Source organism: Stomoxys calcitrans, chromosome 1 (genome assembly GCF_963082655.1).
Source record: "Stomoxys calcitrans chromosome 1, idStoCalc2.1, whole genome shotgun sequence".
NCBI lineage: Eukaryota > Metazoa > Arthropoda > Insecta > Diptera > Muscidae > Stomoxys > Stomoxys calcitrans.
This window is the reverse complement of record NC_081552.1, coordinates 240,423,966-240,442,470: the sequence shown is the minus strand read 5'-3', so window position 1 is coordinate 240,442,470 and position 18,505 is coordinate 240,423,966. Positions and strand designations below refer to the sequence as shown.

Below are 18,505 nucleotides of genomic sequence, written 5' to 3'. Positions count from 1 at the left end.
TTCTGAGTGGATGTAAACAAAAACGTAGGCCTTAAAAAAAAAAGAATAACACATAAAGGTGTGGAAATATATAGATCACCGATGATTCGCAGTAAAGTATCAACAAGTCAGCACGAATGTAGTTGCAATTTGAAATAAGCCGCTAACAAAGATACAAAGCAATTGTATCAAAACTGTTGATGGTCGGTTATTGAACTGAAATTGAATAACTGGAGAAAAGAAATAACAATAAATTATGATTTATATGTAGACATAAGGTTTACCTAGATTTCATCACAACCAACATATTGTAGGCTTAATGGTATCTTGGTAAATACACTATTTTTGAGTAACAAAATAGAAATACATAAACGGTATGCCTTTTTGTTAAATTCTTGTAAGAATGAAAAGGAAGTGATATTTAGAGATATTTAGAAAGAAAACATGTTTGCAGGAAATTCTTCCTTGCCGTTTAGCAGTCAACCACTCCCCGTGATTGTGATAGTGTACCTCATGTTCTCAGATATTCTTTCGAACACATGGAGTCAAAAGGGTCTTTGTGGATGTTGACGTTTAAAAATCTTCAGGCCCGGGCGGTATATCTACACTTGTCCTTTGTAAGTGTTCTTCGACGCTTGCTCGTCCTCTACGCAACCTTTTTGACCTTGCTTACCGTGCGGGAGTTTTCCCGGCGAGTTGAAAGGTTGCAAACGTTCAGCCCAAAGGTGGGGCGAACAAGCCTGAGAATTACCGGCCAACTGCGATATGCTCCGCGCTCTCCAAGGTTATGGAGAGTATGGCTAACCATCATCTTGTCAGATACTTAGAGTCCTTCTTGGCCTTCTTAGCCACAGACAGTATGGTTTCCGCAGAAATCGCTCTACGGGAGACCTAATGGCATTTTTGTCGGAACGATGAAGTCGCTCTATCCACCAGTTTGGTGAGAGTAAGGTTGTGGCTCTGGATATCTCCAAGGCATTTGTTAGGGTTTGGCAGGGTGCACTTTTATCAAAGTTTGTCGCTTTTGGAGTCGGTAATAACTTCGTTCGATTTATAACGAGCTTTCTCAGAGATCGCACTATACGAGTTGTTATAGATGGGTTCTCATCCGATGAGTATACAGGGTGGCTGATGAATATTGCTACATTTTTTTTTCGGTGTATAGAATACATTTTTCTTTTATTCATGTTAAATTAAATTATTAAATTAATTATTAAATTATTATTAATTAAATTAATTAATTAATTAATTAAATTAATTATTAAATTATTATTATTAAATAGAAAAAAAGTTATTACATTTTTTTTTGGTAGCGGCTTTCATCAGCCACCCTGTACATTGAGCGCAGATGTGCCACAAGGCTCTCTCCTTTTCCCTTCCCTTTTTCTTATTTTCATTGACGACCTATTGGGTCAGACTTCGAATCCAGTCTACTCATTTGCCGATGACAGTAGTCTGTGTCATTCATATTCATTCGACCATTGAGCGCAGATGTGCCACAAGGCTCTCTCCTTTTCCCTTCCCTTTTTCTTATTTTCATTGACGACCTATTGGGTCAGACTTCGAATCCAGTCTACTCATTTGCCGATGACAGTAGTCTGTGTCATTCATATTCATTCGACCATAGGCCCAGTCCTCAAGAGATTGTGGACATCAGGCGCATTAAGGATGAGACGCTCTCCCAGGATTTGTGGGTCATTTTCGAGCAGAATCCATGGTGGTGGGTTCCCAAGATTCGGTCCGGCCGAACTTAGCACACTTTTACTTGTTGTCGATTCAGGCCATATTTGGCACGTATGATCTATATATTCATTTGGCGGGTTTTTGGCGGCCCCCGAGGCACCAGACCCCAACAATAGAAACCATGTTTTATTTTTGCTGACTGTAAGAGTGCAAAAAATTTCGAACGAATCGCTTTACCAATCTCTGAAATCAGGTGTTTTTAAAAATTAGGGTAACGAGAAGTGCTTTTAGGGAAGGGATGGCATCTCAAACATTTCGACTCAAATATGTATATCAAATTCTTGCTACTCTTCCAAATCCTTTTAATTTGAGCCCCATATACGACACGGATGTCGAAAAGACTAACATAAGTCACTGTGTCAAATTTCAGTGAAATCGGATTTTAAATGCGCCTTTTATGGACCCAAAACCTTAAAGCGAGAGATCGGTCTATATGGCAGCTATATCCAAATCTGGACCGATTAGTGCCATATTACAGAAGTATGCCGAGGGGCTTAACATAACTTACTGTCCCAAATTTCGTCGAATTCGGATAATAAATGCGCCTTTTATTGACCCAAAACTTTAAATCGAGAGATCGGTCCATATGACAGCTATATCCAAATCTGGACCGATTAGTGCCATATTACAGAAGTATGGCGAGGGGCTTAACTCAACTTACTGTCTCAAATTTCGGCGACACCGAACAATAAATGCGCCTTTTATGGACCCAAAACCTTAAATCGAGAGATCGGTCTATATGGCAGCTATATCCAAATCTGGACCGATCTGAGCCATATTGTAGGAAGATATCGAGGGGCCCAACACAACTCACTGTCCCAAGTTTCAGCAAAATCGGGTAATAAATGTGGCTTTTATGGACCTAAAACCCTAAATCGGCGGATCGGTCTATATGGGGGCTATATCAAGATATAGTCCGATATAGTCTATCTTCGAACTTAACCTACTTATGGACAAAAATAAAAGAATCTGTCCAAAGTTTCAGCTCAATATCTCTATTTTTAAAGACTCTAGCGTGATTTCGACAGACAGACGGACTGACGGACGGACATGGCTAGATCGTCTTAGATTTTTACGCAGCTCAAGAATATATATACTTCGTAGGGTGGGAAATGGATATGTAGATGTGTTGCAAATGGAATGACAAAATCAATATACCCCCATCTTTCGATGATGGGTATAAAAACTGTCAATTATGCAAATGTTTTTTTTCCAATAATTTATGGAAACACCCATATACCATTAATAACAATTTCCAACACCTAATACAAAAAACAATAAAATAAAAAATATTATTTATTACCATTTGTTTTCTTCATTAAGCATAGAGAAGAAAAAAAACAAACAAAGACAACAACTAAATTTCCCTAAAAGATAAATTATGCACTTGCATGAGTAGCAAACATTTGAAGTCAGTGTTGTGTATTGCCAACCAAAATGCAGCCAAGGCAAGTGCATCGCATTCATACAAATGTCGGCGACGTGTACGTCTACAACGCCGAGTTGTTTTAGAGATGGTGATAATGGATTTAAATGCATTTTCCAACTCTTTGTCCCCGATGCCCCCAGTTCCCCAAGTTCCCCTAGTCTATATCAGCCATTTCGAGTAAGCACTTAGCATTTATTTCTTTTTTAACACAATGCTAATTGAAAAGTCCACATAAAATACTAGAAGAAATAATTTTTTTTTCTCCAATAAAAAAGAGTAACAACACCATAAAAAAAGTGTTTTCAATAAATTCAAAGTTTGATGAGTTTCCTTGGGAAAAATTAGAAAACTGAATGTCGTTGCATTGATGGATGCATTCGGTGCGGTTGTATGTTTCGATTTTAGAAAAAAAAGCTGTAAGATTGTAAAACGTAGACAAATGATTTGTTTAAACGCTTTTCTGCCTATATATCCGTCTAGCTTTAATGTCATCAGCGTTGACCATCAATGCGTTTTGCTTGTTACCGCTGAGACCCGCTCCAATGCATTTAAGATACAAAACACAACGAAAGATTGTGGATGCATGAGACAACATAGAGTACCCTCAGGCTAAATGCTTGTTGTCTCTAGAAGATGCAGTAGATCGTGAGTTTTACACTGGTCATCATTGATTTGAAGAATAATAGAAAAAAGAACAAAAAACATTACAACGAACTTAGTTAAAACAAGTAAAAGCGTGCTAAGTTCGGCCGGGCCGAATTCTTATATACCCTCCACCATGGATCGCATTTGTCGAGTTCTTTTCCCGGCATCTCTTCTTAGGCAAAACAAGTAAAACAAGTTCGGCCGGGCCGAACTTTGGATACCCACCACCTCGGGTATATATGTAAACCACCTTTCATCAAAATTCGGTGAAAATTGCATACCTTATACTCATATACCTCATACCGATCTCAACTATATACGACACGGATGTCGAAAAGCCGAACATAAGTCACTGTGTCAAATTTCAGTGAAATCGGATTATAAATGCGCCTTTTATGGGGCCAAGACTTTAAATCGAGATATCGGTCTACATGGCAGCTATATCCAAATCTGGGCCGATTTGGGTCAAGTTGCATAAACATGTCGAAAAGCCTAACACAAAGCACTGTCCCAAATTTCGGCGAAATCGAACAATAAATGCCTATTTTATGGGCCCTAAACCTTAAATCGAGAGATCGGTATATATGGCAGCTATATGCAAATCTGGACTGATCTGGGCAAAATTGAGGAAGGACGTCGAAGAGCCTAACTTAACTCACTGTGTCAAATTTCAGCGACATCGGACCATAAATGCGTCTTTTATGGCCCCAAAACCTAAAACCTAGATATCGGTTTATATGGCAGCTATATCCAAATCTGGACCGATCTGTGCGATATTGCAGAAGTATGTCAAGGGGCTTAACTTAACTCACTGTTCCAAATTTCGGCGACATCGGACAATAAATGAGCATTTTATGGGCCCAAAACCATAAATCAAGAAATCGGTCTATATGGCAGCTATATCTAAATCTGAACCGATCTGGACTAAATTGAAGAAATATGTCAAAGGGCCTAACACAACTCACTGTCCCAAATTTCAGCAAAACCGGATAATGAATGTGGCTTTTATGGGCCTTACACCATAAATCGGAGGATCGATCTATATGGCAGCTATATCCAAATCTGGACCGATCTGAGCCAGATTAACAAAGTACGTCGATGGGCCTTACACAATTCATTGTCCCGAATTTCATCAAAATCGGATAAAAAATGTGGCGTTTGTGGGCCTAAGACCCTAAATCGGAGGATCGGTCTATATGGCAGCTATATCCAAATCTGAACCGATCTGGGCCAATTTAACGAAGGAAGTCGAAGGGCCTAAGACAACTCACTGTCCCAAATTTCAGTGAAATCGGATAATAAATGTGGCTTTTATGGGCCTTAGACCTTAAATCGAAGGATTGGTCTATATGGCAGCTATATCCAAATCTGAACCGATCTGCTTATGGACAAAAAAAGAATCTGTGCAAAATTTCAGCTCAATATCTCTATTTTTAAAGACTGTAGCGGGATTTCAACAGACAGACGGACAGACGGACGGACATGTCTAGATCGTCTTAGATTTTTACGCTGATCAAGAATATATATACTTTATAGGGTCGGAAATGGATATTTCGATGTGTTGCAAACGGAATGACAAAATGAATATACCCCCATCCTTCGGTGGTGGGTATAAAAAGGATATAAGAAAAGATTTGCTCTGCTATTAGAGCGATATCAAGATATGATCCGGTTTGGACCACAATTTTATTATATGTTGGAGACCTGTGTAAAATGTCAGCCAATTCGAATAAGAATTGCGCCCTTTGTGGGCTCAAGAAGTAAAATAGAGAGATCGGTTTATAGGGGAGCTGTATTAGACTATAAACCGATTCATGCCATATTCGACACGTATGTTAAAGATCATGAGAGAAGCACTTGTAGAAAATTTCAACCAAATCGGGTAACACTTGCGCTCTATAGTGGCTCAAGACGTCAAGACCCCAGATCGGTTTATATGGCAGCTATATCAGGATATGGACAGATTTGAACTATTCTTAGCGCATTTATTGAAAGTTATAACAAAACACCTCATGCAAAATTTCAGCCAAATCGGATAGAAATTGTTCACTGTAAAGGCTCAAGAAGTCAAGACCCCAGATCGGTTCATATGGCAGCTATATCAGGTTATGGACCGATTTGAACCATATTTGGCACAGTTGTTGAAAGTCGTAACAAAACACGTCATGCAATACTTCAGCCAAATCGGATAAGAATTGAGCCTTCTAGAGGCTCAATAAGTCAATGCCCCCGATCGATTTATATGACAGCTATATCAGGTTATGGACCGATTTGAACCATACTTAGCACAGTTGTTGGATGTGATACCGAAACACCACGTGGAAAATTTCAGTCAAATCGGGCTCAAGTTGGACCTTGGACATTCTCCTTTAATTTGGCCCTGATCGGTCCAGATCTGAACATAGCTGTCATATAGACCGATCTCATGATTTAAGGTTTTGGACCCATTAAAGGTGCAATTGTTGTCCGATTTCGCCGAAATTTGGTACAGAATGTTGTATTAGGACCTTCGACATTATCCTTCAATTTGGCCCTGATCGGTTCAGATTTGGATATAGATGCCATATAGATCGATCTCTCAAAATAATGTTTTGGGTCCATAAAAGGAGCATTTATTGTCCGATTTCGCCGAAATTTGGTCCAGGGAGTTGTGTTGGGCCCTTCGACAGCCCTCTTTAATTTGGCCCAGATCGGTTCAGATTTGGATATAGATGCCATATAGACCGATCTCTCGGAATAAGGTTTTGAGCCCATAAAACGCGCATTTATTGTCCCCGAAATTTGGAACATTGAGTTGTACTAGGCCACTTGACACAGTTTTGCTATTTGGCCCTGATCGGTTCAGATTTGGATATAGATGCCATATAGACTGATCTCTCGATTTAATGTTTTGGACCCACAAAAGGTGCATTTGTTGTCGCCGAAATTTGAGACAGGAAGTTGTGTTGGGACCTTCGACATTCTCAGGTTTGGATATAGATGCCATATAGACCGATCTTTCGATTTAAGGCTTAAGACCGATAAAAGACGCATTACCCTTACCCGAATTTTCAGAAACGCCAGATCTCGGAGATGGGTGTTGCGATTTAAGCGAAATTTTGTGTGCTCTCATATAGTACCCTAAAAATAAAAATTTGGTATCCAAATTGCGGATGGGGTACCTAGGGGGGCCGCCCCACCCTAAAACCTACCAAACATATATTTGGACCAATCACGACAATATGGGACTCAAATGATAGGTATTTAGGATAAGAAAAAGCATCAGATATCCAATTGTCGGACCAAGTGTTAGGGGGCCCACCCCAATCCCCAAGACACCTCTAAATCGGACATATTTACCGACCATGACAATATGGGACTCAAATGATAGGTATTTGCGAGTAGAATACGAATCTAATATCGAAATGTGGGTCCACGTTTCTGGGGGTCCACCCCTTCCCCAAAACACTCTCCAAACAGGACTTATTTACTGACCATAGGAATATGGGGCTTAAATAAAAGGTATTTGAGTGTAGAATACCCATCTGATATCCAAATATGGGACCAAGTGTTTGGGGGGCCGCCCATTCCCGAGATCATCCCCCAAAGAAGACAAATTTACGACCACATCAATATGGGGCTCAAATTAAAGGTCTTTGGGAGTAAAGCACGAATTTGATATCAATATTCGGGAAAAGTGTCTATGGGGACATCCCACCCCTACAACTCCACCCAATAGTAAGTATTTGCTGACAATTGCAATATGGAGCTCAAAGTAGAGGGTTTTTTTAGAGTAGAACATGAATCCGATATATATTTTCAAGGCCAACTCATTGAGAGGCCACCCATTCCCTAAAACACCCCCAAGCCGGTCATGTTTGCCGACTATGGAAATATGGGTCTCAAATTAAAGGTAGGTGGGAGTAGACCACGTATCTGATATCAACTTTAGGGACCAACTGTCTAGGGGACGTCCCACCACCATTACAACCCCCAAATAGGACGTATTTGCTCACCAAGACAATTTGGGTCGTAAAGAGAGTGGAACTAAATATTTTTAGTTTTTAGGGCCAATACCCCGTACCGGACATATTTGCTGACTTTTGCAATAAGGAGTTTGGGGCCATATGTTTGGGGGACGCCTCATCGTGTAAACTCCCCTTAAACCAATGGCACTATGGATTAAAATAAATGGTATTTGAAAGAAGAGCACGATGCTTATGGTTTCAGGGCCAAGTGTCTGGGGGACAACCTCACCCCCGAAAACGCCCCTAAATCAGATATCATGAGAATATCTGGCTGAAATGAAGTATTTTAAGAATGGAGTACGTAGATCAATAAAGACCATATGGGCTCAGGTAAGGGCACTTACATTGCTGAACTGTTGGTCAAGCGATATACTATTTTCGAACCATGGTATTTCACTAAAAGCTCCTTAATTGTCGAAAATAAATATTCCAAGGAAACTTTTGTTCCACATAAAGTAAAAGAAGGTGCAGCGAAGCGGGCCCGGGTCAACTAGTGTCTTATAAAAACATAACTTCTCTGTATGCTAGTGTTTGCCAAACAATGCAACGCAGTGCACCTTATATTTCTCAAGCCCGTCTGTCCATTCACTTGTTTCGTCTATCTTGTCTTTCTTTTTATGGAGGAAATGATTTGTTTACAATTCACTTGACTCCAAAGTCAAATTACAAATTTGTTAAACTATCAGCTATAAATCGATCGTTTTGTTGTTTTATTTTTGTTTTTATAAACTTTAAGTTTTTTTTTTTTTGTTATGGTCTAAAGACAAATATGATATTATTGTTGTTTGCATGCGAATGAGTTTCCAATTGTAAAAAAAAAAATATTCAAACAAAAAAAAAACGATTATCAAACAAAGATAGTTTATACGAGAAACAAGAAAGTAGAAAAAACAAGTAAAAGCGTGCTAAGTTCGGCCGGGCCGAATCTTATATACCCTCCACCATGGATCGCATTTGTCGAGTTCTTTTCCCGGCATCTCTTCTTAGGCAAAAAAGGATATAAGAAAAGAGTTGCTCTGCTATTAAAACGGTATCAAGATATGGTCCGGTTAGGACCACAATTAAATTATATGTTGGAGACCTGTGTAAAATTTCAGCCAATTCGTATAAGAATTGGGCCCATTGGGGCTCACGAAGTAAAATAGAGAGAACGATTTATATGGCATCTGTATCGGGCTATAGACCGATTCAGACCATAATAAACACGTTTGTTGATGGTCATGAGAGGATCCGTCGTACAAAATTTCAGGCATATCGGATAATAATTGTGACCTCTAGGGGTCAAGAAGTCAAGATCCCAGATCGGTTTATATGGCAGCTATATCAGGTTATGAACCGATTTGAACCTTATTTGACACAGTTGTTGAAAGTAAAAATAAAATACATCATGCAAAATTTCAGCCAAATCGGATAGGAATTGCGCCCTCTAAAAGCTCAAGAAGTCAAATCCCCAGATCTGTTTATATGACAGCTATATCAGGTTATGGACCGATTTGAACCATACTTGGCACAGTTGTTGGATATCATAACAAAACACGTCGTGCGAAATTCCATTCCATTCGGATAAGAATTGCGCCCTCTACAGGCTCAAGAAGTCAAGACCCATGATCGGTTTATATGGCAGCTATATCAGGTTATGGACCGATTTAAACCATACTTGGCACAGTTGTTGAATATCATAACAAAACACGTCGTGCGAAATTCCATTCCATTCGGATAAGAATTGCGCCCTCTACAGGCTCAAGAAGTCAAGACCCATGATCGGTTTATATGGCAGCTATATCAGGTTATGAACCGATTTGAACCATACTTGGCACAGTTGTTGGATATAATAACAAAGCACGTCGTGCAAAATTTCATTCTGATCGGATAAGAATTGCGCACGCTAGAGGCTCAAGAAGTCAAGACCCAAGATCGGTTTATATGGCAGCTATATCAGGTTATGGACCGATTTGAACCATACTGGGCACAGTTGTTGGATATCATAACAGAACACGTCGTGCAAAATTTCATTCCAATCGGCTAAGAATTACGCACTCTAGAGGCTCAAGAAGTCAAGACCCAAGATCGGTTTATATGGCAGCTATATCAAAACATGGACCGATATGGCCCATTTACAATACCAACCGACCTACACTAATAAGAAGTATTTGTGCAAAATTTGAAGCGGCTAGCTTTACTCCTTCGGAAGTTAGCGTGCTTTCGACAGACAGACGGACGGACGGACGGACGGACGGACGGACGGACGGACGGACAGACGGACGGACATGGCTAGATCGACATAAAATGTCACGACGAATATTTCAAGCGGCTACCTTTACTCCTTCGAAAGTTAGCGTGCTTTCGATAGACAGATGGACAGACGGAGGGATGGACAGACGTACATGGCTAGATCGACTTAAAATGATATGACCATCAGGAATATATATACTTTATGGGGTCTCAAACCCATATTTCAAGATGTTACAAACAGAATGACGAAATTAGTATACCCCCATCCTATGGTGGAGGGTATAAAAACAAAAATATGAAAAAAATTTTACTTTTTTACAAGCCGTCGTCGTAAATTTTCCAACTCTTAGATTATTATTTATTACACTCAGCAAAAAAAAAAAAACAAAAACAAGAAAACCAAGACTATATAAAAGAAATATGGCAGCGGTTTTTTCACAATTAAATGCGATTTCTTATCGCTCGACGATAACGTTCAACGGTTTTAAAATGACCTTTATGTTGGTTATTGTCAAATATTTCCGTTTGAATCAGAGAACATAGACAAAGAAGACAAAAAATAGGGGGATTAGCGAAAGGAAGGTTAAGTCTTTAACAAAAAATTGTTATTAATTTTTTTTAATTTAGAAAACTTTTAATGATATGGCATAAGCTAAATTCTCTTTCGACCATCATATATTAGATTTTTGTTTTTGGCCATTTTGCATTTTGTTTCATAATGAATAAAAAAAAAATTCTAAACTCCCTAATTGTCACGTAATGTTTATGAAAACCTCTTATTTCATGCTCGTCGACTTTAGACTTTGATATGAACTCACCTCAGGCAAAGTTTTCTTTATTTTTTTTTTTTGTACAATATCTGAATGATAACTCAATCACCCCTAAACTGTCTTTAAGTTTCAATTCGATTAATCGCCAAAAATGATTCATTAAGGGATTTTTCATTAGCATTCGCTCGCTTAGAATGACATTGAGAAATTCTATAGTCCCATAGATATTTTGTTAATTTTCCATAACTCTAATCAAATTTCAATAGTTCGATTAGAAATACCATATGACCAAATTGTCACATTCGCATGGATACTCCCTGCGCACAACAATGGCAGAAAAACTTGTTGTTTGTTTTTTTTTTTTTTTTGTGAAAATCATTATTAATACCCCAAAACGATTCAAATATCATTTCCCATAATCTTTAAGCGTGACATTTGCTTATTTTTTTCGTGATTAATTGTTTTGTGACCCAATATATGTATATGGGGTATAGGTTTTTATCACAAGACTCCATTAAATTGCGTCTTCAAATACGTATGGCCAACAAAATTCAACTAACAAAATATATCGCATTTATCTCTAGCCTTAAATCTCTAATGTTGTGTAACAAATTTGTATGAGCCGTAAAAAGTTACAAAATTTTCGATATTAAACGATACAGAAAAATATTTCAGATGATTTTTATACATCACTAGCTGGACAGGGTCCGCTCCGCTGCGCCTTTGAATTCGCTCGGGGAGTTATGGTCATTTAAGTTTGGATTTTAAAGACTTATTTTAGCTTTAAAGACTTTATTGCAACCCGATATTCCCATATGGATTTCGGTAGTGGGAAGTACCCCAGGGTGGTGGTTGGTGGGTTAAAGGGGTGCTGTGTACCTCCAGAAACGTGGTCCCGTAAGTGGGTATGAATTTTCTGCCCTACTCCCAAATATCTTTCATTTGTCCCACAAATTGCCAAGATCCCCAGACACTTAGCCCTGAAAAATTAATAGAATCATGCTCTACCCTTAAAAACCATTTTTATACCCTACACCATAGGATGTAACTACTCGAAATATTCGTCGGAGACCCCATAAAGTATATATATTCTTGATTGTCGCGAAATTGTAAGTCGATCTAGCCATGTCCGTCCGTCCGTCTGTCCGTCCGTCCGTCCGTCTGTCCGTCCGTCCGTCTGTCTGTCGAAAGCACGCTAACTTCCGAAGGAGTAAAGCTAGATGATCTATAGCCCGATACAGCTCCCATAAAAATCGATCTCTCTATTTTATTTCTTGAGCCCTCAAAGGGCGCAATTCTTATTCGAATTGGCTGACATTTTACACAGGTCTCCAACATATAATTTAATTGTGGTCCAAACCGGACCACATCTTGATATCGCTCTAATAGCAGAGCAAGTCTTTTCTTATATCCTTTTTATTTTGCCTAAGAAGAGATGTCGGGAAAAGAACTCGACAAATGCGATCCATGGTGGACCGTATATAAGATTCGGTCTGGCCGAACTTAGCACGCTTTTACTTGTTATACACTACTCCACTACTGTGGTACAGGGTATTATAACTTAGTGAATTAGTTTGTAACACCCAAAAGGAAGAGGACCTATTGATAAGTATACCGATCGACTCAGAATAACTTTCTGATTCGATTTAGCTATGTCCGTCTATCTGTCCATGTTAATTTGATAAGTATACCGATCGACTCAGAATCACTTTCTGATTCGATTTAGCTATGTCCGTCTGTCTGTCCGTCCGTCCGCCTGTCTGTCCGTCCATGTTAATTTGTGTACAAAGTACAGGTCGCAGTTTTCATACGATCGTCTTCAAATTTGGTACAGTCATGTTTTTCGGCCTAGAGACGAAGCCTATTGAAATTGGAAAAAATCGGTTCAGATCTGGATATAGCTCCCATAGATATATTCGTCCGCTTTTCTGTAATAATGCAATAAAATGGTCATTTGTTAACCGATTCTCACGAAATTTTGCAGGAAGGATTTTTTTACGACTGTCGACATTACTGTTGAATTTCATGGCAATCGGTTCAGATTTAGATATAGCTCTCATGTATATATATCGCCCAATTTTCACTCCTAGAGCCGCTACAAGCACATTTATTGACCAATCTTGCCAAAATATTGCACAACGCTTTCCTCGATGACGACCACAATAAACATAGAGTTTGGTCAAAATCGTTCAGATTTAGATAAAGCTCCCATATATATGTTCGTCCGATTTCCAGTAATATTGCAAAAAAGTGATCATTTGTTAACCGATTTTCTCGAAATTCGGCAGGAGGGATTTTCTCGTGACTTTCAATATTACTTGTGAATTTCATGGAAATCGGCCCAGATTTATGCATAGCTGTCATATATGTACATCGCCCGATTTTCACTTTAAGAGCCACTGCAAGCACATTTATTGACCAATCTTGTCAAAATTTTGCTCAAAGCTTTCCTCGACGACTGCTACAGTATCTGAGGAGTTTGCTTGAAATCGGTTCAGAATTAGATATAGCTCCCACATATTCGTACATCAGATTTTGGGTTATTTGCCACAGCGTTGTCATTTGTCAACCGCACTTTTTACTGATAGAACATATTTGCTCACCGAGGTCCATCAAAATTGGTTCGAAATAGGATATAGGTCCCACATTGTACTTAAGGGGTAGGTGTAGGGTATTATACAGTCGGCAACGCCCGAACAATTTCGTTCTCTACTCCCCCATACCTTTTACTTGAGCCCCACATTGACATGGTCGGTAAATATGTCCGATTTAGGGGTGTTTTGGGGAGTAAGGAAGCACCAATTTTGGTACCAAAATGCTTAAATTTTAATCACCCATCATATTTTTGTTACTTGCCAAATTTTTTCTCTAGCTCCATCTGAACTGAAAGTATCAAATGTACGAATTTTAAATAAATCATTTAGTCACCCATCATATTTTTCTTAGTGTTACCTACATGCCAAATTTTAGACCTCTAGCTCCATCTACACAGAAAGTACCAAATGGTACTAATATTGGTTCTCTATCCTCCATCTGTAAAGAAAATACCAAATAGTACCAATTTGTGAACCAAAATGATAGAACTTTAAATAGATCACTTAGCCACCCATCATATATTTCTTAGTTGTACCTACAAATTTTAGGCCTCTAGCTCCATCTGAAGAGAAAGTAGCGAATTGTACCATTTTTAGTACCAAAATGTTCGTTTTTGAATAGATCATTTAGTTAACCATAATTTTTTTTTTCTTAGTTGTACCTATATACCAAATTTCAGACTTCTTGCTCCATCGATAAAGAAAGTACCAAAATGGTACCAATTGCGATAGTAAACGTACGTTTTCTCCCGTTACCAGTACTATTTTTCCGTTGTTTTTTTTTTCACCCTCATTATTTTGCACCAGATGTCTTTTAAGTGAAATTTTATCTAGATCTCTCCATCCGCCCGTACAAATTTCACCGATTTCGTACTTATTTGTACATTTTTTTGTACCTAAATGTCTTTATTTCCAAAAACTCTTATGGTCACCCAATTAAGGTTGTGCCTAAGTTCCAAAATTCAGAGCTATAGTTCAATCACCCAGTCAGTCACGCAACTCTTTCAGCTATATCCAAATCGGGACCGATCCAAGCCGTATTGAACAGGGATGTCGAGGGGCCTAATACATAAATAAATGCTCTTTTTATGGTCCTAAAACCTTAAATCGAGCGATCGGTCTATATGGCAGCTATATCCAAATCTGAGCCGGTCTGAGACAAATTAAACAAGAGAGTCGAGGGGCCGTGCGTTGTTCACTGTCCCAAGTTTCAGCGAAATTGGATAATAACATATTTAGGACCTTAAATCTGCAGATCGGTCTATATGGCAGCTTTATCTAAATATAGTCCAATCTGAATCATATTTGGAACAGATGTCGGGAGGCTTAAAATAATTCACTATTTCAAATGTCAACGAAATCGGGTTATAAATGCAGCTTTTATGGGCTTCAGAACCTAAATCGGCAAATCGGTCTATATGTTTAACATTTCAGCGAAATCGGACAGTAAATAAAGCTTCACGTACATTTCGTTTGAATCCCATATTATGCCGATCGGCCAATATGTCTGTTTGGGGGTATTCCTTTCATTTGAAACCCATATTGCAACAACCTGTGAATATGGAATATTTGGGCGGTTATAGGGGGCAGGGCTGGGCCCCTCGACATGTGAGGTCGAATTGTTATATCAAGATCATACTCTACTCTTAAATACCTTTTATTTGATACCCATATTGTCCCAATCTGTTAACATGTCCGTTCTGGTGGTTTTTGGGATGGGGCGTCCCCCCAGGTTATTTGACTCTAAAATTATATGCCCATTTCTTGTTTTTGTGGTACCATAAGGAGGCACACAGAATTTTACTTAAATCGGTACAGCCAGGTCTTGGAGCCTGGCGTTTTTGAAAAGGGGGTAAGGGTCAGTTTAAGTTTTAATAATTCCCATTCTGAATTTTTGGTGACCTTCTTCAAGGCATAATTCTTTAAATTTAGACTTTTGAAGTTATGCAAAACTCAAAAAAGGCATTTTAACCATAAATCGTTCTATTTCTATTATTTTGTTGTGTAAGGCTTGTAAACCATGAATTGCTTGTAAAATAAAACAAATTACCTGGCCCTAGACAAGATCTATTACATGACATATCCGCCTGTTAACCACAAAATATAACTACGAAACAAGCATAAACCATGCAACAACTACCTATGCTCGAATAGTTGATTGAAGTTCGTGTCAACATTTGTAACAATTAAAAAGCTGCCAAGTCTTTTATTTCTGGTTAAATTTTTAAGGTCTATTTGGCTGCATGTTTGTATCTCAAAGCACTTTGGGATTTCTAAAGTGTTGTTACACACATTTTTTACACACTCTCTTTGGAAGTGACAAAAATGACTCTTTGTATTTTGAAAGCGACCAAATCCCCGGCCCCCTAACTTTAACATGAATAGAGCACGCCATCCCATTAAAAATGGCACAAACGTACAACAAGTAAAACAAAAAATAAGAAATGTTGAACAAATAAAAAGCGACACTAAAAGCAATTCAGATTTATTTGAAAATCACAAACGCTACTCTTTGAGCACAAAAAGCATTTCCGCAATTCAAGCATGCGTGTGGTTTTTATGTGAGATGTGATGTGGATGAACTTAAAAATTTATACCAAGCCAAAAAGTTGAGATGAAAGGGAAGTTGTTAAAATCACGCATACTTAAGAATAAAAACAAAAACACAACCAGAAGGCGTGAATTTGGAAGTTTTTGGGTGATAAAGTGTTTAAAAGACCTGAAATGAAGTTTTTCTATAGAAAAAGCTTCAAAGAGAAGTTTTTCTATAAAAAAAGCTTCAAATGAAGTTTTTCTATAGAAAAAGCTTCAAATGAAGTTTTTCTATAGAAAAAGCTTCAAAGAGAAGTTTTTCTATAGAAAAAGCTTCAAAGAGAAGTTTTTCTATAGAAAAAGCTTCAAAGAGAAGTTTTTCTATAGAAAAAGCTTCAAATGAAGTTTTTCTATAGAAAAAGCTTCAAATGAAGTTTTTCTATAGAAAAAGCTTCAAAGAGAAGTTTTTCTATAGAAAAAGCTTCAAAGAGAAGTTTTTCTATAGAAAAAGCTTCAAAGAGAAGTTTTTCTATAGAAAAAGCTTCAAATGAAGTTTTTCTATAGAAAAAGCTTCAAATGAAGTTTTTCTATAGAAAAAGCTTCAAATGAAGTTTTTCTATAGAAAAAGCTTCAAATGAAGTTTTTCTATAGAAAAAGCTTCAAATGAAGTTTTTCTATAGAAAAAGCTTCAAATGAAGTTTTTCTATAGAAAAAGCTTCAAATGAAGTTTTTCTATAGAAAAAGCTTCAAATGAAGTTTTTCTATAGAAAAAGCTTCAAATGAAGTTTTTCTATAGAAAAAGCTTCAAATGAAGTTTTTCTATAGAAAAAGCTTCAAAGAGAAGTTTTTCTATAGAAAAAGCTTCAAAGAGAAGTTTTTCTATAGAAAAAGCTTCAAATGAAGTTTTTCTATAGAAAAAGCTTCAAATGAAGTTTTTCTATAGAAAAAGCTTCAAAGAGAAGTTTTTCTATAGAAAAAGCTTCAAAGAGAAGTTTTTCTATAGAAAAAGCTTCAAAGAGAAGTTTTTCTATAGAAAAAGCTTCAAATGAAGTTTTTCTATAGAAAAAGCTTCAAATGAAGTTTTTCTATAGAAAAAGCTTCAAATGAAGTTTTTCTATAGAAAAAGCTTCAAATGAAGTTTTTCTATAGAAAAAGCTTCAAATGAAGTTTTTCTATAGAAAAAGCTTCAAATGAAGTTTTTCTATAGAAAAAGCTTCAAATGAAGTTTTTCTATAGAAAAAGCTTCAAATGAAGTTTTTCTATAGAAAAAGCTTCAAATGAAGTTTTTCTATAGAAAAAGCTTCAAATGAAGTTTTTCTATAGAAAAAGCTTCAAATGAAGTTTTTCTATAGAAAAAGCTTCAAATGAAGTTTTTCTATAGAAAAAGCTTCAAATGAAGTTTTTCTATAGAAAAAGCTTCAAATGAAGTTTTTCTATAGAAAAAGCTTCAAATGAAGTTTTTCTATAGAAAAAGCTTCAAATGAAGTTTTCCTATAGAAAAAGCTTCAAATGAAGTTTTTCTATAGAAAAAGCTTTAAATGAAGTTTTTCTATAGAAAAAGCTTCAAATGAAGTTCTTCCATAGAAAAAGCTTCAAATGAAGTTTTTCTATAGAAAAAGCTTCAAATGAAGTTTTTCTATAGAAAAAGCTTCAAATGAAGTTTTTCTATAGAAAAAGCTTCAAATGAAGTTTTTCTATAGAAAAAGCTTCAAATGAAGTTTTTCTATAGAAAAAGCTTCAAATGCAGCTTTTCTATAAAAAAAGCTTCAAATGAAGTTTTTCTATAGAAAAGGCTTCAAATGAAGTTTTTTGGTTTTTGTTTCTTTCCATCCTCAAATTTCTTTCTCATTTCGTTTTTTTCCTTATTATATTTGTTATGTCTGTGAATTTAGTATTCTTGGAATTTTATAAACATTCAAAACTTTTGCAAATTATGTTATGCGCATGCGCGCCGGGAGCACTCTTTTATGTTGTTCAGCCATTAGTCATCACAGCTTATACCATAATTAAAATGCCTTATGGCTGTTCATAATCTTTATTCTAATCCCAAAGACCATTTAACGTTTTTTACTCATTTTGGTTTTTTCTTGATTTTTTTGCAGAAACTTCAAGCCAAAGCTTTGTACGACAATGCCGCTGACTCACCCGATGAATTGCCCTTCCGAAAGGGTGACATACTGGAAGTTTTGGAACAGGACACCGAAGGTTTAACCGGTTGGTGGTTGTGCAGATTACGCGGCCGTAAGGTAAGTGTCAGACAAGTTTCGCTTTCAAGATGTTATCTGGATGTTTGCAAAAGGCAATGAAGAGTTCTAAGACAGAGACTGATGAGAAACTGATGAACCTAAAAATTGAACAAAAGGAAAAAATTAAGAATAAAGAATTGTCGGCTAAACCGATTTTAACACAAACAAGTAAAGGTGTGCAAAGTTCGGCCGGGCCGAATCTGGGGCACCCACCACCATGGATTCTGCTAAAAAAAAGGGGAGTGATTTTTGCTTGTAAAGCGATTTGGACCGTACTAGGCCGGTCATGTGCAAAATTTCAGTCAAATCGGAAAAAATTGTAGCTTGT

At 37.3% G+C, this 18,505-nt stretch overlaps 1 protein-coding gene across 5 annotated transcripts in view; it reads left to right on the top strand.

The window, feature by feature from the left end:
* The window catches only part of LOC106095138 (breast cancer anti-estrogen resistance protein 1), a 134,181-nt gene that overhangs the window by 63,611 nt on the left and 52,065 nt on the right, over positions 1 to 18,505 (top strand). For all 5 annotated transcript variants that reach the window (XM_059370791.1, XM_059370793.1, XM_059370794.1 and 2 more), the window contains exon 3: positions 18,034 to 18,177. In XM_059370791.1, the coding sequence (XP_059226774.1) occupies positions 18,034 to 18,177 (144 nt within the window). The remainder of the gene's footprint in view (positions 1 to 18,033; positions 18,178 to 18,505) is intronic.